This window comes from Tubulanus polymorphus, chromosome 6 (assembly GCF_964204645.1).
Source record: "Tubulanus polymorphus chromosome 6, tnTubPoly1.2, whole genome shotgun sequence".
Taxonomy (NCBI): Eukaryota; Metazoa; Nemertea; class Palaeonemertea; order Tubulaniformes; family Tubulanidae; genus Tubulanus; species Tubulanus polymorphus.
In genome coordinates this window covers 6882007-6903290 of record NC_134030.1, presented here as the reverse complement: position 1 = coordinate 6903290, position 21284 = coordinate 6882007, and the positions used below count along the sequence as shown (strand labels likewise).

General features: G+C 38.4%; 3 protein-coding genes across 3 annotated transcripts; 2 read left to right on the top strand and 1 right to left on the bottom strand.

The window, feature by feature from the left end:
* Positions 1-987: 987 nt before the first annotated feature.
* On the top strand, positions 988-3332 carry LOC141907031 (cytochrome c oxidase subunit NDUFA4-like). Its single transcript, XM_074796574.1, has 4 exons — positions 988-1122; positions 1760-1848; positions 1944-2001; positions 2146-3332. Exons 1-4 carry the CDS (start codon positions 1081-1083, stop codon positions 2209-2211), a joined length of 255 nt encoding a protein of 84 aa, XP_074652675.1. The 5' UTR covers positions 988-1080; the 3' UTR covers positions 2212-3332.
* Positions 3333-7498: 4166 nt separating this feature from the next.
* Positions 7499-10041, top strand: LOC141907296 (uncharacterized). Its single transcript, XM_074796899.1, has 4 exons — positions 7499-7504; positions 8239-8559; positions 8762-8984; positions 9797-10041. The coding sequence occupies exons 1-4, from the start codon at positions 7499-7501 to the stop codon at positions 10039-10041; spliced, it is 795 nt and encodes a 264-aa protein (XP_074653000.1).
* A 608-nt stretch (positions 10042-10649) lies between these two features.
* Positions 10650-20900, bottom strand: LOC141907067 (uncharacterized). Its single transcript, XM_074796636.1, has 2 exons — positions 19925-20900; positions 10650-11251 (listed from the first exon to the last, which is right to left on the bottom strand). The coding sequence occupies exon 1, from the start codon at positions 20827-20829 to the stop codon at positions 19930-19932; it is 900 nt and encodes a 299-aa protein (XP_074652737.1). The 5' UTR covers positions 20830-20900; the 3' UTR covers positions 10650-11251; positions 19925-19929.
* Positions 20901-21284: the final 384 nt, after the last annotated feature.

Genomic DNA, 21284 nt, shown 5'->3' with positions numbered 1-21284 from the left:
CTGTTTCTGAAACCGATGAAGAAAACATTTAAAAGATTAAATAAACTTACACTGTTTTCATTGTCAAGTCAATTCTTTATAGGGCCTAAATGGTTTTACACATCTACAAATGAAAAATAAATACAGAATAAAAACAGAAAGAATTCACACAGAAACAAAAAAAAAAAAGGAAAATTCATTGACACAGTGGAGTTGGAAGTGCAGGGACTGTGGTGGTGAAAGCATCAGCAATTATTTATTGAATGACAGTTTTTTTTCTTTGAATACCATGTTAAGGACCAGTCAAAAGTCAGCATTCGGCATTAAAACATTGCTTTCACGTCACATTTTGAAGAATCAATTCAGAACAAATTACAACACAAAAAGACCATGGCCATGGTATCTGGGTCTAGAAATAGGCATCAGACTCAGATGACCGTATGTAATCTCAATCTAGGTTTTCAGCCTGGCTTTTCTAAATTCCTGGGGATCCACCCAATCCATCATCGCCCCTTTTTAGTTTCTTTTTCCATTTTTTTTTTCAACTCGTCTTGCTTCACTGACCGTCTTCCACAGTCACCTGTCACCGACGAAATGTGCACCTCTGGGATGCGCATCTCTGATTAAAAATGGTAGGCCTACTCGCAGCGCAATAGCTGAGATAAAATTTTTCTCACCATTCATTTGAACAAAATGACAATGTAAAATACTTACCGACTATTGAAATTCTGATATTTGGGGTCTTTAAAATGTTTGGAATGTACATACAAAAGGACTTGTCACACGTGGTATGAGGGTAATTTGGTGGTTTTCGCGTGTATTTTGTATGTTGAGAGCACGCCATTGATTTTGATATTACGTAATTGCCGCGAATGTCAAAATGTACAATGTCGGTATCGAATTTCGGTATCGAGGTCTCGAATCCTGATTGATAGCGAGTTACGACGAACCCGGTCCGAATTGTGCCGGATCGAAACCTAACCGTCTAGTGGCGCCATCTCTACTACTCCAAGGTTACCGACACCACCACCATTCGTGTCTTTTCGGTGTGCTGCGTCTAAATTAATTCCATCCAGCAGGTTATAACTGACCATCCTCACGATGCAAGGACTTTCTTGGGCCAGTTTGAAGAAACATCCATCGGTAAGATTTTAACCCGAATCGATTGAATTGAACTGTTTTGGATATTTTAGTACTACGTGCGCAATTGAACGGCTCATCCGCGATAGTCTTTGTCGATTGCGTTGGCGAAAAGAACTAGTTTGTAATGAAAGCCACTTGGCCAGCTGGGGACAAGCATATCTGAAATTTCACATGCCCCTCAATAATCTACTTGCATCCGTTATATCGATATTTTTTGAGACATAAAAATTGCACAAGCCTGGTGGGTAAAAGTGCAGATCCGCACCTCTCGTGATTGACGCAATCTACTAGTACTGAATGACAGAATCCAGGCTAAAATCTTTCTACTCTCTCTAGTGAAGATATCTTAAAATTAACCAATGGCAATGTACTGAATTGCTGATGACGTTTTGACCCTGAAACAATTATATTTAATGTAATTGATTGAACCGTTTACAAGGAGAGGTGCGGATCTGCACTTTTACCGCCTGGTGACAAGTGATAATAATGATAGCTTATTTGCTCTAATAAAAATGTCCCGGGCACTCGGACAAGTACTTAGATCGGACCGTGTGTCTTACCTTACTAAGCTTACCTTAAAAGGTTTTTTTGAAGATATGATTCATTGTATTGAAATAGCAGATCTCTTTATGCGCAGTTGATGCCTCTTTTTGTGTGTGTTGGTGTCGGAATGGCCGGAGCTGGCATGTACCTAGCTCGACTTGCAATCAGGAATCCTGATGTCAGGTGATGAAAATATAAAACTGCGGATCAAATATGATGAATGTATTTTGATTATTCTTACTGGATGTGTTAAATATGTAATGTGATCTTTATTTCAGCTGGGACAAGAAGAAAAATCCAAATCCTAACGAGCAATATGCAGGCAAACAGTACAAGGTAGGGTAATTCTTCTTGAGCCTTGATACCCCCTGACTGACAAATTGATTGATCCCTTAGAGTTAGATGTAATGTAACTCTAAAGCTTCAATTGCTTATGTTGTGAATGAACTTGATTTTGATCTATTTCTTGTTCTATTGCAGTTTTATTCACCCGTCAGAGATTATTCGAAAGAGAAATACCCGGACGAACGACCAAAACTTGAATAGAAAAATGTGCTCACACTATCATCAGCAGCTCATGTACAATGACAAAATTTCAAAAAGGAAAAAACTTCCATATTTATGAAAAAATAGTTTTTGGAACACCTTATTTTATAAACAAAAAAAAACTTAATTTGCATGGTCTGCAAAACTTATTGATAACAGTGCTGGGTTCGATGATATTCAAGTATTTATAGTTTAAAAGTAGTCTGTAAAATTTGATTGATCCGACAATAGTTGTGGTAATAATTGTTCTTTGAATGCAAAATGTTTGCGAATTAGATGTAGATAATGATATTTGCGTTCCCCCTTCCCATTGCACTAACTAATCGATCAGAAATTTCTGGCTTTTGTCTTTCTTCATGTTTTTGCATCATTAACCACACAAGAAGTTTGGATACTTAAAGCCTTATAGTTACGTTGAAAATGCCATTCCATTGTTTATTTTGATTGTTGTTAGGCTTAGTTTTTCTCGTATACTGTATGTGACTAAAATCAACTTCTCATTGTTTCCCTATCACATGCTATCAGTCGAAGTACTGTATATATTTCAATGATGGTATTCATCATTATGCCAGTACCTATATTTAAAAACTATTTAATATTCAGGGTAATATACTGTCAGTGGTGCGTTTTTTTGTGTATTTCAAATTGCTCAGTAACGGCCAGGGTTTGGTCCCAATAGGAAACGGATGCATTATGCTGGCACAGAACTACGCTCCACATATCTCCATATTCAGATCTGTCTTTTTTTTCTCGTAAAACTTCTCTAAAGGGTAAACCAACGTTTATGTACATTTAAAAACTCTAAACCTGAATCTTATTGAACCTCACATCTTTGTCGATTTCAAATCAGTTTGGATGAATTCTATTGGCTTTGAATTCTGTTAATCTATTATGGGAATAATGCTGCTTACAGCGCTCACCAAAGTCTCCTTTTGCTGATTGTATGGTGTTTAAAAGTTTAAAATGTTAAAGAATAATACGGTGTGTGAATCATAATAATATAACATTCTATGCAATAGTCCACTGTGTAGAATGGGATACATGTAAATTTTTTTGCATCGTTCATGCGAATGAACTTGCATGTATAGATTGATTTCAATAAAAACATGTGTTATACACATATTGAATTCCAGAAGCTTGTTGTTAGTGAATTGTGGATACTAAAGCGGTGAACATGACTGAAGAGGGAGGCCTTTGTCAAGAATTTGGTTCCAGTCCACAGAAATTGTAGCTCTTGAGGAAAAATGCTATGCAACAGATTTGAGACCATATCCATGGAAGCAAGTCTATTAATTCAGTAATACCAAAAATTATACTTAGTGCTATTTTTTTCGGAGAAAATTTGTCGGAGCTTTATTTGTACCTACTCTTCACAAAAATGTCAATAAGTGCTAATCCTTGATAAGTCGATCTGCCACGGCATTCGGTTAGTATAAGGGTCAGGGTTAGTGTGGATACAGAGACAGTGTTGACCAAAACATCAAAATCCAAGCATGTCTTAGTGCGTGCATGAGGGAGGCGTAAGTGAAATTTATTTGTCTAGTGAAAACCGAGGAAAGTGCTATGGTCCGAGAGAATTTTAATTTTTATTCATGTGGGATGCGAGGAGTCTGCCTTCGTTCGTTGAGCGGAGTTCTATCAAAAGTAGCTTGAAAATCGGTTTCAAAACCAGATTCCCCTTAAACAAAGCTTTAACGTCCATTAAACTTTCATTCAAAACTAACTACCAGCGTATTTTGAGTGATTAATGAAAAAAATGAGAATATGTATTCCTCACATGCCACAGTAGAATGGCGGGTCTGTATTTAATTTCAACCGTTCAGTGCTGCCCCTATGAAAAAACGTTAGCGGAATTTCTGTGAACTAAAATAGTACTATAATTCACCACCGGAATATCACTTTTTCCATACGTACTCAGTATACGGACCGATGTGACGCCCAATTCTAATTGACAATGTGACTGTGAACCCGTCCTAGATTTTAAATAATATTTCCATATTTTAGAGTTTGTAGGTACTTTCTTTGCTTTAAGTAACAATTAGAATGTCCAGATGAATAGTTCATTAAATCTTTTGAAAGAATTCATCAAAATTGACCCTCTTCCACCTGACTTATGCCCAGGCTGTGCGAGCCCCCGGCGTAGCAGTCTCCCCAGGTAAAATACAAATACCCGATACCTGAAATTTTCTCTTTTAAAACTGATTCATTCATTCATAGAAAAATTATCAGTTGGGTAGTTTTAGTGCTGTTTTAAGAGTCTGAGAATTTTCTCGTAATCCGACCCGCCAAATCGGTATGTTTGTCTAATGCCTGTCAAAGACGTTGGCAAGCGAGTATTATGTTAGTTCACGTTTTTCCCGCTATCGCTATACAAAGTGGCAGCACTAGACAGTCGATTTGGCTATTTGCACTGTTGCGGGCAAATTGTTTCAATCGCCCTATTGCTTTACTAAAGACGTAAAAGCCAATTATTGATAGAAATGATTCCAATTTCTTTTATCTGATTTTTATTTTCATCAAGAAAATTAATTCACGTGTAGCCAGCCACATGAAGGTTCGTGATGGTTTGGCAAATCACGATGAACAGTTACACAATGGCTATCATGGGCACAAAGTGCCACCACTTTTTCCGTACTAAAAACTCTTCCTTACAAACCATGATATGGACGCTTGTATCTGCGGGTCGATCTAGGATTACCTGGATCGGTTGAATATGAAAGCGTTAATTTTGGTTGGAAAATTCTGGCATTGAAGCTGCAATTTCCTAAGTTTTTGTGGGGATGGCCGGTCTTTTTAGTACCGGTAAGTTTTTTCGGGAACGGATCCAGACGGAAGCACTCGTCACGAGCCATGTTGAAGATAATCGGAAACACCTGCGAATACCGTAAGAAGAAGCATGCTAAATGCCCAGGACTGGCCCTATACTCATATTCTTTACAATGTTACTCCATTGACTTATAGCAATTGCATAAAAATGCAATGAATTTCCAAAATATTCCAGACCCCTTTTTTGGCTTGGTGGATACTTGCCCTAGGAGGCCTATTCCCTTTCTTCGCGCTCCTGGTAAAGTATGCCCCATATCCGCCCCTGTTTTGTAGATGCCACATAAACCTGGTGATTAAGTGGATGTGTAGTCTACTGGTGTCGCCACTGCTGCTAATCTCACCGCCTCTGATGCGAGTGTGCGCGACAACACAGTTATTAGAAACTAAAAGTGACGACTGCCACAGGGCATTTACTAATGGTCATTAATCATGCGTCAAGGTGGGGGAATTTTGATGACGGTATTATTTTCATGGATTATTCTACTAATAGGTATGTTATAGAAAATTTGCTAAATGTTAAATCACTTAATTTGATCAAAATTGTTAAACTCAATTAGAAATAATGAGACTAACCGTAATCAACTTCAAACATGAATTTTTTGAAGGAATTTATTGGATGTAGGCCTATTTCTAAATAATAAAAGTTGCTTAGAATTATCAAACTTAGTCCTATACGGCATTATGATGAGCTTCGCGTCATTAACGCGTTTAAGTTCTGCATCACTCTCCTATCGGTTTTGAAGGCTCAGATAGGATTTGAGGGGTGCAAGGTTTGAAAGTGGAATTTCGATCTCTGGTACGCCAAATAGCTAAATCTAGATCTCAATATTCGAATAGTATGATATCTAAATGCAAAATTATTGCCTACAGATCAATTCGTAAACTAGAATAGTAGTAAAATAGTGGTGGAAATGTCTGTATAATGAGTCACGACATTTTGGTGGATGTTTCATACGTTCTCTAATAGTGGGTCCTTTAGGGGAGGTCTTGCCCCGGTTTTACGAGACTAACTAATGAATATCTGTATGAAATGATGATGCGTAAGTTTGATGAATAGACTGTCATCATATTGTTATTAACTCAAAATCAACACGCAAACTTTAATTAAGACGCTGCTGCACGACACGGAAAACTGTCATTTCCAGCATATGTGTTATAACCACACAGTCCCACAATGAAGTTCCGATCCACAGATTCTAAATGTAATCATCGAATATTCAAATTTCTGCATCCGGTGTTTTGAAAACTACACCGCGCCACCTTGCATGCGGTAGTTGGGAGCTTTCAACTACACGGCAGTGGAGGAATTCCTTAAGAAATATCCTATCCTAAATTCAGGAATTAAAGACGAATTTATTGACGACAACTGTAAACATCGGACGACGGACGGATAAACGTAGTTAGTTGTATCCATCAGCTGTGACGTGGATCGTCTGGAAACGTTTCGATAAATCCTTCAAGATTATTTTTCATACCTCAATTTTGGAAATATTCACTTGAATATATCAGCGCGGATAATTCAGGAAGTTTTGGTTAATTTTGAATTTTGGTATGAATGCGTGGATTCGTGATCCGTCGCAAATTTCACATTTGAAGTATAGCTAAATATGTCCGAACTGTGGCGTTTGTTTAAATTGACAGTTTTTTCGTCACGTAGAATGATTTACGAAGGCGATTTATATTGGTTTTCTGAGTGGCTTTACTGATTGGAGTAAACCGTTGATCGATAGGCCTGCGCGTTGTTGTTCGTTGGAAGCTTGTGTTTAAACAGAAATAAACGCACGATCAGCGTATAAATTTCCCGTTTCGGAATATTCAAAAGCTAACCGTGTGGTTGTACTCTAATAATGTCGTTGCCCGCCCAATGACTCCGCGATCGTCTCGGATCGTAAGGAAACCCCTAAGCATTCTCGTGAAGGAAAATTACGACCTCCATTCGTCACCCGTTTCCGCCCGGGACTCAAAACCGCGAAGTAAATTTGCACTACTCAAGGTTGCCTTCTGATGTCTTACAGCAATCACTACGGTACTCGAATCGACCATCTGTAGACTGACAGACAGCAAGCACTGCAGAAACTCTGAATAACAATAGACGCGCAGCAATTAAATAGCAATGTAGAATGAAAACTCGGCGAGATGTCTTTTGAAATGTTAAATTTCATTTTGAAGCCGACGTTTATGCGCACAGCTTCTGCGAAATTTCTAAAGATATCGAACTTCAAATTTGAGTACCCTGAGAATTTCTACGCGTGTGGCAAACATTGGTCACGGTTTTTTTAAAATATCAATCCCGTGTCACATTGTTGCAAATGTATGTGTGAAATGAATTTCACATAACTGAAAACTATAATTTTCATAGGGTTCTAAAAATCCACGGAACGATTATATGAAATAAAACGTGAATAGTCTTTAGGAAAGAGAAAAATTACCGAACAACGCAGGGCAAAAGTGCCGTAACAAAATGGCGGTTAGCTAGGTTGAAATGGTTTACTGTTTTCATATTTATAAATCTATCATTTCGATAGATTCAGTTAATGAAATTAGATTCTCATTCTATTGGAAAGGCGAGTGAATTGAGTGGTTCGGGTCCTACGGAAAACAGTTGACTAAGTAAAGATTGAAGTGTCATCGGTTTATACATATTCAAAAATGGAGTTGCTTGGATAGAAACGGTGCCATAAAACGTCGCTTGCGTTTTATTTAATTAAGCAGCGTCCGGGTAAACAGTATTCGAAAGAAAATGCTCCAAGCTATAAGCTCTCCGTTGAACTGAGGGTTGCCTTAGTACTCCAAAGAGTTTAAAACCATTGTAAACAATAAGGCATGTCATTTTAATCAAATCGGTGCGCAATAAAATTTCCATTTGCCGCTCGATGTAAAAGGCTTGTGATTGTCGTGTTAATATTGCCGTAATTGCGAGAGTCTAACGTTAATATAAATCAATCATTTTACGATATAGAAACAACCGACCTACTAAATTAACGCCAACGATATGAACTACGTTTTCTCAGGGAATCATGAACGGTGAATCAATATCTAGGAAAATAATTTATAAGGTTAAAGATCCTCGGTGGTAAGAAGTATACCTATACCTCAACGGCGGTCTAACGTTGATTGGAAACATTTCTGTTGTATTTGTGTTTTTAAATTAGGGCTGATCTTATCTAAATTTAACATATCTATTCATGTATGTGACTTCAGTTAGTTCTCAATTCAGGTGGAAGGGTAGCCATAACGCCTTGTAAAAGAAAGGTCGGTCCGACTGCGCTCCAAATATCGTCAACCGCCTATTTTTCTGTCGAATACTTATTGATATGCAAAGGTTCAACTTATACGATACCGGAAGCGTCGGAGCTGGTCGCATGGCAGTATACTACTCGGGCTCCGGATAGCGAAGCCGTTGGATTTTTCGCCACAATATGGAGACCTTTTGAGACGAACCGATACAGATTAATAACGAAACAATTCTTGAATGTAACCAGAGATGGAAAGCAGTCACACGCACTGGCAACTCCTGTGAAGGTATCTATCAAAGGATTATAACTGAAACAACTGCCAGACGAGACCGAACGTCCGGCTATTATTTCAAAGAATAGATGATTGGAAGAATACGTCAACGAATTTACAAAGCGATTTCTACTATGATGCTTTAATTAGGTGTCCTCATCTTGGTTGGTCTCTTATCTAAGTACCCTTCTTGTTAATGTGGTCATATTCATTGTAGGTGGAAAAGGGCGATTTAATCGGGATGCACACCGCACCGGGCGTTTCCGCGCGGCTCAGATATAGTCAACAGTCACGGAGCATTAGTAATGACGTTATTATGAGCAGACATATCCAAGATGACAAACTTCCTGTCGATTTCGTTCTGACGTCACCAACAGGACCGACTTACAACGTCCTCACGTCGATATTGCTCGGTTTAAGAGCCATAGTCCGACCATTAGGTAATATAAGATAATTCATTTTTACTCAAGAGATTTCGAGTCCTGCGTGAAATTGTTAGTTCCGTCGTGAAACGGCTTTGGTTTTATTAAGCTAAGCTCGGTTTGCACGCACCAGAAATGATCGTTTCTTGTTCGGCCATCGATTTGCCTTCATTATCATTGATTAAGCAACATCAACTATGACGCAATACATTCGTGTAAATGTCTGGTCTATTTTTGCGCAATATCTTTTACCGATCAACACGCTTTCACACTAAAAATAATAACCTTTAAGGAACTGTCGTTTCAATAGACGGCAGAGTGGAAAATCTTGCTCTCTGTATTTACTTTAAAGGACTACATCAACATATCAGCCGTTATATATATCCTCATCAATACCCGTTGATCTGTGTTACACCAGTCAATAAGATAATACCAAATACCGAAACAGTTGCTCGTAGTAAACAATTATGAGAAGTAAATGATGAATATACCTGTCATCGATAAATTATATGAAAAGTATTCCAATCATGATACAGAAATTGGATTCTTTCCGGTAAACGTCCAAAAAGGTGTACATATTGTGATCAGTGTAAGATAGATAAACACCGCTCATTGTCTCAGCTTGTTGGTTTTCAGGTATATTTTCAGATATATTAGGTCACTAAAATACTAATAGATAATATACAAACTGAGTAACCATTAATGTCGCCACCACAACATCGTTTTTGACAATCTTGACATAACTGTTGCATTTTATGGCCAATCATTTTTGTCTTACTCTGTACTCAACGTTTACTAGGTGATGAAATTGTATTCTTAATTTTTCGTAGATACCGTAATATGCGAAAGGTTGTTCAATGCAGAAGAAAACTTTCATCTGAAACCGTCGGTTCCGGTACACGAAGAAATCGTGACGTCATCACTGCAGTGCGCGTTGTTGTGCATGGATAATGGAGCATGTGAAAGTTTCCACACATGGAGTGATGGCTCTGGTAGTTTGAACTGCGAACTGAATGGCTTTTTACCGATCGAAGTCAACAAAGTCGTTACTGCCGGTTACTTACTGTTTTCCTAGTTTCCTAGTTTTTTTTCATGCCGCCTGTTCAAATCCTCATTATTGTGCATAAATCAATTAAGATGACGGAAATCATTTGGTTTTTTCTGCAGTTAAGAAACTATCTATATCTAGATTATTCAGTTTAACGTATAATCCTGCAAGAGACTATTCAAGATCACGAAGCCATGAAAATAAGTAATTTAAGCATTGTTGCAGCAACTTTATGAATAAGTTATATCATTAAAAGGTAATGATCAGCTGAGTTTATCGATATTTTTACTGTGTTTCTATCTTAATCAAGTCCAGAGATATGAAAGAAATAAGAAAATCAAACGGGGAAAAATAGGGACACAAAATTTAACAACGCGGACACAGCGGGTACTCAAAAACATGACGCCTGGAAACTGTAGAAAGGCTTATTAAGACAATTAAGTTGATGATTTAAAACGAGGGGGTGAAATGATGATGACGCAGTTGATATTTCCCGAATGCTGCTATTTCTACTTATCTTCCGTTGCTTTAACTGCTATCAACTATCGTGGGAAAATGTCTTCTTGTCGTTACTTGATTGAAATAGAGGATACAGCTTTGAGAATCTCGTAGTTTCATTGAAATGATTTACCAGAATCAGTTTTACTATATTACATTGATATTTTACATTACATTATTGTATGTATATCATAACATGTAAGCTTATACGGCAATAATCAATTGTAATAAATCGTAATAATTTAATACATGCCAATCGTATATCGTATAGAAGTATTGTAGATATGTTTCACTATATCGTTATTGTACTTCCCAGTTGGGAAACGGAAAGCGGCTCACAAAACATATGATTGCTTTCATTGCACCTTACTGTCAATTTCAAGCATTTCAAAGCATTCAAGTGCAAAACTTCCATTCGTAGAATCGTAGTTTGTGTAGATAAACGTTGAAATATTCCTTCATTCACTCAGTGAAAGTATCGGTGGCGCAATTTTCGTAGAAGAGTCAATGTTTACACACGCAAAGAAGAAAAATACCAAATCGGAAGTGGACAGTGTTTATGGATCTTCGATTCATTGTTACGTGTTGTGCGTTCACGTGTGAAATTCACTCGGTTAAGTTGACACTGCTGACAGGTGATGGGTTGACCGAGATGGTTTCTGCTTCACTGGTCGACTTCGGTCCGAGATGTTTCACAAGTTATCGAGCAACGCCGCGTTTCTCACATACGACATGCAACCTGCAATCAAACAGAAAATTGGATGAGTAATTCTTCCCGACCGATTTCGTTGTCGGTTCCGACTGATGGTGACGTCGCACTATAGATTGTCATTGTTTAATTCATTCACCCAGTAACCGCGCCTAATTTTTTGTCATCTTCGGTTAAGAACATATCAAATCAAACAGACTTCGAATAATATGATTCCGAAGAACTACTATGGATACTATAAATCTAATCATAGTGAGGGACTTGAAGTACAAACTTGAAAGTACTTGAAAAAGAAATATAATTTGGGTTCACGCAGAAGAAAGACCGGCAAAGCCTAATATCTTCGATAAACTATTTAACTATCATTTGACGACTGAGTCTGATTCTCGAATGCCTTAAAGATTCGAATGATTTCAAGTCTGTCTGCGAAATAGAATGTCGGGCATATTCAATTATGGACATGTTTGTCCTGTAGCTATTTAAACTCGTACCGTGAACTTCCGTATCTGGCAACGTCGATTTTATTTGCCTATCAAACGATACTATTGGTAATCACCACGCGGAGGTTATGAATGAATTTATGATTATGTCTTGGTTTTTAAACAGACCTTATAAGAAAATAAACCGAAACAAAACTCACTAAAATTTGAAGTATGGAGTTTTTCGAAAAATTCTTTCTCGCGGAAGAAAAAATAGGGAATGTAGGTTCTAGAGAAATATTTGTATATTGAGGAAACGACCCTTCACCGCATGCGAACCGTACGAATATCGTATGTAATGGGGTACCCGCACTGCTACTGTGGCAATCGAGGATTCCACGTACGGCAGGCGAGGATCCGCCAGGTTCGCTAGTACGTAATTAAACGCATTCATATACAGGAACGTTAGAATGCGTATATAAATTGAATGATAGATTTGAAAACCGTCCGAGTAAAGAACGAGACAACAGAGCGATATTTTGTCATATCTGTTATGTCGGAAGAAGGAAATCGCGAGCGTCGTCTGGGCGGAAGTCCAAATCTGATTCAATTTGTGCGCTAGTAACTCTGGCTCTTTTATCAAGCAATGTAGCATGGAACTGGGAAGCTTTATCTTTTCATTAACGTTTATGCCGAGAATCTGCGAAGCGATCATGTGCCAATACTTTCCAGTTGGGGGAATTGTAATTTTTTCCATTGAAACTATTTCAAACATTTCGCATGATAAGTGAGCCGCCTCAATTGTACTTTTGTTTGATGGAATATATATTTTGTTTCAATGAATACTAAGGTGTTGTTCCATTTCAGCGATCGGTCAAATTTAAATTTGCGAGCAAACGTGCCATGATGAGATGGAAAAATGACGAAGTAAGTTATATAACATCGAGATTAAAACGCATATTTTTCATTTTGATTGAAATTAGTAAATATCCTAAAAAAAATTGATCGCTCCGTCAAATAGATAGCAGCGATTATTCTCTTACTTGATTTTCCTTGCGTGGAAAAGTAAAATATTGCGTGTGAAAGTGAAATAGAAAACTGGCACCGGAACACCGAGACACGGGTACCAATTAGGTTTGTTCTGACGCATTGATTTTCAGTAGCGGTACACCTGGGAACATCGAGACACTAGTCTACATATGTTTGAAGTTCATTTGAAATTATTATCAAACACTATGGATATACGTGATCAGATAAAACTACTGCGTCGAAGCTACGACGCAGGAGTTGATCTTATGGACCCAGAACTTCCCATCGAGATTGTTCTTTTCCAAGATGCTTGCATCGAGCGGATCGAACGCATTATCGGGCACCTCTTTCCAGTTACCTTTCTCTTTTAGTCGGTCTTCTAGATCCACCCCTGGTAAACGATCGGAAAAATAACTGAAGGGGATAATTTTTAATGCGAACGCGATTTGAGTTTGAAATATCGAGCGCGCTTTGTGTTCGAACGAATCGGGCGTCGCTGTGCGATAGGCTACGCACGGCAAGAAAATTAATTTATTTTCACGCTCAAGAGAGTCCCGGCTATTATACGCCTTTACGGCGGATCTTATTTTAGCGAACAATGAATGATTAGAAACGGTATGTATACGGCTTCGCATTCTCTTGGGCATTCTGTTGTTTCTTTAATAATAAAGGACGAATTTCACCGTTTCACTCTACGCCGATGTAGTCGTGAATGCGATGATAATAAACTAAAATTGATATGTTTCCCGGGTGGATTCGTCCTAATCAGAAGATAGTTTGTAGTTATTTCTATTCTTTCTGATACACCGTATTCACCACGACGCGCAGTGTTTACTAATCACGTACTTAATTGCATATTGGATACGTTCCGCGCACTTTTTGAGGCGGCGCTGCCCCCGTACCTCAAAGGTGACGACAACTAGTCTCGGCGCCAATTAGGCCGTAATAACACGTATCCAAAGCCGGGTTTGTTCTCACTTGTTCAATAAACCGAAAGATCGATTTGTCATCGGCGTTCCTTTCAAAAGTGAGAAGGAATACATGATCTACAGTCTGTAATTGGCAAACGCGGTTTTTTATTTTACTTGTTAATAATGTATATTATAATTTTGCGTCGGAAAACGAGATGTTATTTTTGCAGAATAACGGCATCATAATATATAATATATACATCGTGTAAACACAAATGATTGAGCTCGGATAAAGTCCCCGACTTCCATTGAAATGCCTGACGTCATTAGGATATCGAAATCATACACGGGAAGTTCATTGATACACCAAAACATTTCAAAGAGCTGTATATATGCCGTTATTTGGTGCATTTTGTTTTTGTAATAATGATTGAGTAGTCGGTAAGTAATCGGCTACTGGATCGAATATACTTGAATTTTGATGAAAGATTTTCAAGTATAATTGTCTCCGAAATAGTATCAAAGAAAGAGTTCAAATTGTTAATTGGGATTTTTGGAAGTATTTAAATATAGCCACAACAAGACATAAATTGATCTTCAACCCAATCGATGAAAATGGGATGGAGCAATCACGAAATCGATCGGTTTAAAGACGAATTTTGTTACAGTTTTTGTCTTGTTGTGGCTGTTTGAAACATTGCACTCTCTACCGAAGATATATTTGGCAGGTTCAAAGCTACAAAAACACAAAGCTATATTCTTATTCCATTCGAATTCACGCACATATTATTTTCGTATCTTCTCTTCCTTTTCAAATATGGCCATGGATACTTTCTCAACTACGATAGGCCAGCCTGCCTCCGAGGCATTGGCTCTTTGTTTTTTCTAGAAGCGGCCCGTGAGTCGATTATATGCTACAAGAAATCGTTTATAGATCGACGTGTTACGTTTGATTAGAGGCTATCTCGACGAGACTTGAATTACCGCCGCATCTCGAGGTGAAACCGAGGTGGCGGAAAACTTCTGTAGTACTCACGTGACTCACATCCGACAATACCCGATTCGCCAAATCGACCACGGTCGAAACATCAACATTAGTAAATCACGAATTGAACTATAGATGATGACCGTCAGATTTTACAAACTGCAATATTCGACGCTTAGGATCGAGTTCTAGGGACAGTTAATAGAATATACGTCGTTTGACTCGGACAAACTGGGGCCGGCAATATTGGTTAGCTGGTTTGGAAGTCAGATAAATTATTTCGTTATTGTCCGAATTATTAGTCAAAAGTCCGATTTGGGCGTGTTCGAGTAAAACGAGGTTTACTGAAATTCGTTATATTATTTCACAGAAAATTAGGCATACGTGTTGCAAGCATGACGTACGTTTTTCATCAATTTGGTTGGAGACCATAAATAGAGAATTTCCTTTGGACGCTGATGGGAAGCGCGTAAAACTACTACCTGCAGGAATATGTAGTCGGCGTAAAGTAAAGAACATATATTAAAACACGAATAAAAAGCGTTTCATCGACGGACATTACACATTATAAAGCGGGTAGTGTTGGAGTTGTATATTTGGTTTGGTGGTTATTAACGTCCCATGTACGTGGCGAAAGTTATTGGCAACGTCACGATCAAAAATCGTTGGCGTTCTACAAACATTATCAACCGCCATCTTGCTTGAATTCCACACAAAATGAAATACGAACAGATTCATCGCTGGATTCGGAAACGAATGGCAAATTGATTTTGATCATAGTCCGGATTCAGAATGTCCGAGAAAGTTATTGAAACTACCCGACCAAAATAATGTGCGGCTCGACAGATACTTGCCAATGGATATTCTTAGCCAATGACAAACTTCCACTGTCGATAAAAAATGGCATATCTGACCATTGCAGTATATTTTGTGACAGGTCAATTTGTGAATGCATCAAGCAGAACAGCTTCATCTTGTGTACTCGAACTCTCTTCGGTTTCGATATGAACGTGCGGGAATGATGCTGAGATCCGTATCGTTAGTATTTCCACGAAGGTATACAAGATACTCTCAGTTCACTCTTAGTCTGATTATGATGTTTTCGAACAAGATTTGAAAAAGAAGAATTTGACTAATTAGTTAAGTGCGTGTATGGATATAAGATGACAAGTGGACAATACAAAGCAATTCATTATTGTCAGTTTGTAGACATATTGATATGGAGAGAAATAATTAAAGTTTTTACTTTATTTGACCCATTATTCCACAAAATAACCGAAGAAAAAGTATGGTGGAAGTGGGGTGATGGATAACTCCAGAAATGCTCTACTTGCAGGCTAATCTGTATCATACAGTAGACTTCGCTTAAGTTGGATCTTTTGAGACCATTAAACGTGTCCGATGTTAGTGATATCCGAGTTGGTTATTATGTATTTCATATCAGTTTCACAAAAATTAAATTTAGAAAACATCCGAGTGAGTTGAACGGCTATCCGAGTTGACTAGAGCGGAGTCTACTGTAGTCATAGTGCCCTATTTCTTCATAGTAATCGATGTCTACCTGGAAACATTAACTGGTATTTCGATGTAATTATGGAACTCTAGGGTCTGATGTGGCGTAACCTCTTAAAACCCGAGCTCATACTTTGCGTCTATTACGGTGCATTATATCAGCGAAGCGTGAGATCTGATGAAATTAACGTCGAATCTTCGTGAAAAAATCGAATCAATCTCAGCAATGTTTGAATCAATTGCGGTGTATGTTCCGTTAGCGACGGTCAATGAAGTAGAAATTGTTTCACATTATGACCAATCGGTTACTATCGGATTGTACTTAGTGCACGATTATTTTCGTCTGCTGTACGGACGACGTGCTCGCAATTCCGATGTAGCCGACCGTTTTCCGTGCGTCGACGATAATATCCGAATTGGCGTCGGTTGTTTTACGTAGAAAGCAGGACAGAAATATTCGGTATATCGAGGACTGAAATATATTTACTGCCGCACCGATGAATACATCAATCAGATGAATATCACTCTTCTTGCTGCCTACAGTACTAGTTTTTGTTTTACTTTGAATTTGAATCATAATTGGTATCACTGCTGTTCATTTTAGAATATCGAAATGCAATTGCTAATAAAGGAAATGATATAGCGATTTTTTCCAATTCAGTTATTCGATTCTTGACTGTTTTGCCATGTTTTGGAAACAAAACTTGCTCCCTATATCTTAATTCGATATTCACTTCCTTATCACTGTTGGTGACGGTTAAAGAAAAGGTACTTTTAAAATAAGTGACACGAGTTTTTAAAAAAACGTTTGGTGCATAATTGGTTTCATTATTCACACGTAAGCCAATTCCTGAGCCTTGCTCTGCAGATAAATCTGACTAGGCGAATTCCATCGGCAAATTTACTCAGCGAATCGATTTTTGCCGAATTCTGCGTAGTGGTGCCAAGGGACGCAATGCGAATATTCTCTAGTCGGCGAATCGATTCACACGAATCAAACATGCTAAATATTGCGCCCGGCGTGTCACCTTCATCGAATAAATTCGGCGAAAAATGCACACTGAATCGTGTGATCGGCAATTCTATTCCGAATTCGCCTAATTGTGTCAACCTTGGTTACATCATAGGCGAATTCTAGGGCGAATGCTGGTATGCCGAAGAATTTGCCTTGTCTGCCACGAGCTTAATTTACGCTCTCGACTAACTTTTTTTTGCAAAGAAAGCAACTGACTTTAAGATACCGGGTTCCATTTTAGTAGCAATCCTACATAGTACTTGATTGAATTAAAAAATGAATTTACTTTCGTATTTGAAATTTGCGAATGGCGAAGTGCGTCGATATGACGTAACTATATTGACTAAAACAGTTTTTTTGTCACCATGTTTCGTTAGAATGTCATTTCCCGACAACAACTTCGTTATCAGTGGTTTCATTTCAAAAATGCAAAAAAAACCGTCGAATTGTATCGTGCGCGTAAATTACTGTAGGCGTATGTTATCTCGTTATATGCATGGTGAAGTGTGCGGGGCTTCAATTGACGTAGTAGAAACTATTACGGATATCACCCTTAAGGAGTTCAGCAAACTGAAAGTGAATACCCTCGTATTTAACGAAACAGCCGCTGTGTTTATTGTAATAATTTCACGAACGCGACGTTCTAGACGAACTACAAATCTTTCGGGAGGTCCGCCGAATATGAAATTAAGATATTTTTTTCTCGCCACTTCACGATCGAGTCATCATCACACGCGCGCGCGACTGTTAATACACGAGGACATACTTCGAATCTAGATTGTGAAAACTTTTTAAGTGAATTACCAGAGAAAACAATTTCAACCGAGTAAGGAGGCAAATATATTCCATAATCAGATCATATATTGCGTTTCGTATGTGTCGTGTACGTTCGAATTTCCTTGCGACGTCACGGATTATATCAAGCTATGAGAACCGACAAGAACTATTATTGAATCACTACTTTTCATTTTCCTTTTCGGTAGAATGTATCTTCACCTGAAGAACTGTACTATACTAAATACTACTAAACTTTACTTTCCCAAAAAGGATTACAACATAGCATTAAATTTTCTTCAAGTTGAAATAGTCAAATTATGTTGGGGGGACCTTATACATGAAACACTGAAGTCAGGCTTATTAAAGACCGGTTTGAAATTGGACACCAACCCGGTGCATGTCATATAATCAATGCAAGTTCATTCGTCTCGGTATTGTCCGGATCTAATTTACGTGATAATATTATATACGCGATAAGAAATCATCACTAACACTGATTGCAATAGCTATAAGCAATTTCAACCGAGTGAAGAATCGAATTAACTTACGATTCAGATTTCTGTGCACAATATTCTAATCATTATCTTGATTGCGACGCTTGTTGATGGCTAATTTAAACCAGTCTAATTGATAGTTTCGCAATTCGGAATTAATACCGAATTTGATGCGAACTCGATGGAAAGCGATCAGATTCTAAGATAATCAGAACCGATCAAGATACGTATATTACACGCCTACACTATCTGATCATTACCTTCGTTTTGTGTAAAATGTGTCTATTATCTAGTTGCACATGATTGATAATGGGTAACTATGCCTATTTTTTTCTCATTCCAAATCTGATTAACACGCTGCCTGTCAAAATGTTTCAAACAAACTTTGATATCATTCTGATTCGAATGATATCCCTCATTATAGAATTCCTCTGATGGAAAGCTGCTGCTCTTTTTACTACTTTTAGTTATTTCCAGGTCCAAGTCTGGTTAGAAAACTTGACATAAATGTGTCACGAACCGAACAAAATCTATAATCGTAATAATCTGGAAAAAAATGAAAGCGGTGATACGTAGCAGGATGAGGAATGGGGGAAATTTATCACGTTGAACCCACACAAACTCACACGATTACTGATGGATGTGATTTATCTTAATACACACGAAAAGAATCGTAAATGGCAAATTCAAAGTGGAAAGCATACATTTTCTACTGACCATATTGATGACTTTTTCCAACGGCAGAAAGGTACGTCGAGGTCAAACTTGGGGATTACGCTATACTTATACGTGTGAAAGATGGTGAAAATTTTGAAACGCGCCACTATCAATCAAAAATCCTTATGAATCTATAAAGTTTTAACAAACCATAAATTTCACCAACGAAATAGTAAACTATAACCTCTTCAAACGCGTTCTTGCACTTATACGTGTTTGACCCTTGTAACGATTTTCTTTTTCCTTTCTATTGTGATGGATATGTACTTGATCCAAATAAGTTGAAGATATAAATGAAATGATTGATACGTACTTATCCTTTCTGTGAGGATTTCACCAAATCAAAGGATGGCATTTAGGACGTATGGGTATTTTGCGTGTTAATTAATCATCTATACGTACTACGTCATTAGAAACCGTTAACAGTACTTGGCAGACTTCAACTGACGGTTCGTCCAATATTTCAAGTTGTTGAAAAAGTGCGCCTCGTATCCACGAGTGTTTGTCGTAAATTGCCATCCCATTTGAAAATGTTTACTTGCATACGTAAAATGTTTCCTTACTGCAGACAACTATGTTTGTGAAAATGCTTCATGAAGATGCACTGGCGTGCAGTGCCAACATTTCCATCGTCATAACAAAATCGAAGACTTGTTTTCTTATCCCTTTTTCCCAAAAAATTGTAAAAACTCCTTCGATATAGATACAGAATTATACTATCAAATATTAACTAAACTCCATTCCTTCTTCAAAAACTAGAGTATACAATATTGCCTATGGTTATTAGTTAATAGCTTTCGATTGTTTTCGATTGTCTCAATATATACATAATTTCCTAACTTACCTCCTTTATTTGCCTCCCCAAGGTTTAAAACCGCGTGTCTGCGGTTTTTGTACGAGCGGTGAATCGTCGCTCAGTCGCCGGTGTTCAGAGTTAGGCGGCAGTTCTAACGAGTTTCGCTTTCCTCCCCACGGTTTAAAGCCGCGTTTTATCTCATCGAGTTCCGCATGAAATTCATCTCGTTTTCCGCCCCACGGTTTGAATCCGCGCTTCTCTGCCGATGTACCGTCACCCGACGTTCTCTTTCCGCCCCACGGTTTGAATCCGCGTTTTCCGCCCCACGGTTTAAAACCCCGCTTTACGTCATCAGCCGTCCAGTGTCTCTTACCACCCCATGGTTTAAAGCCTCGTTTATCTGCGTCATCAATTACAGACCGTTTACCGCCCCATGGTTTGAAACCCCGTTTGGATTGGTCTGAATTTACTGCGTTAAGGTTTCGTTTGCCACCCCACGGTTTAAAACCTCGTTTTTCGTTTTTCGCCTCGTCTGCTATGCTTCTTATCGCGCGCATTTGCAACGAAACGGGAATTTCCCAGTCTATATTTCTTTTACCTCCCCAAGGTTTGAACCCTCGTCTTTCCACCTCAGCGTTTACGAATCTTTTACCGCCCCATGGTTTAAAACCCCTCCTAACGATAGCCGCTTTATCGTCGAGTAACTCGTCCATTTCGGCATCTTCGTCATCTCGGTCGTTTTTCGCACTCCATACTCGTTCCAAAAGTTCGTTGAAATGTTTGTCGTCTGTCGCCGGTTCCGGAGCGCGTTTTCCTCCCCACGGCTTGAAGCCTCTTTTTTCGGCGGCGTTCATCACCTCTGCGTTGGTCGCTGCCGACGAAATACCGTCGATGTAAGCAACATTTACACAAGTTACTAGCGCTACTATAACAAAACCGCGTCGTGGAAACATAATCACCGTTCACGGTCGCAGATGAAATGGAAAGAAAGCCGTCGGTTACCGAGTCGTTTGGGAAAACTCACAACCAGATGATAAAACGTTTTGCTCATTCGATCGTGCTCTTTCTTATTATCCGTATTCCGTACGCATTGATTGGAGAGCCGCTACCCGGTGACGACCAATCAGCGAGCGACGCGCGCTACGAATTCTTCCACTGCAACTATCTAGCTGATTGAATCATTCTTAAAAAACATCTACCGACGAATTTCCCACAGGGATGAATCGCAAAGCTATAAGGTGCTATTTCAGAAACTGACATGGCAATTGAACGACAGACATTTACATCGATTGCGCAGAATGAAATGATCAAAGACCGTTTTCCAAAAAAATTAAATATCTTCAACCATTTATATAACACGTTGTTGCGACTAAAGGCCACATCTATCAAGAGATATATAGATAGCTTC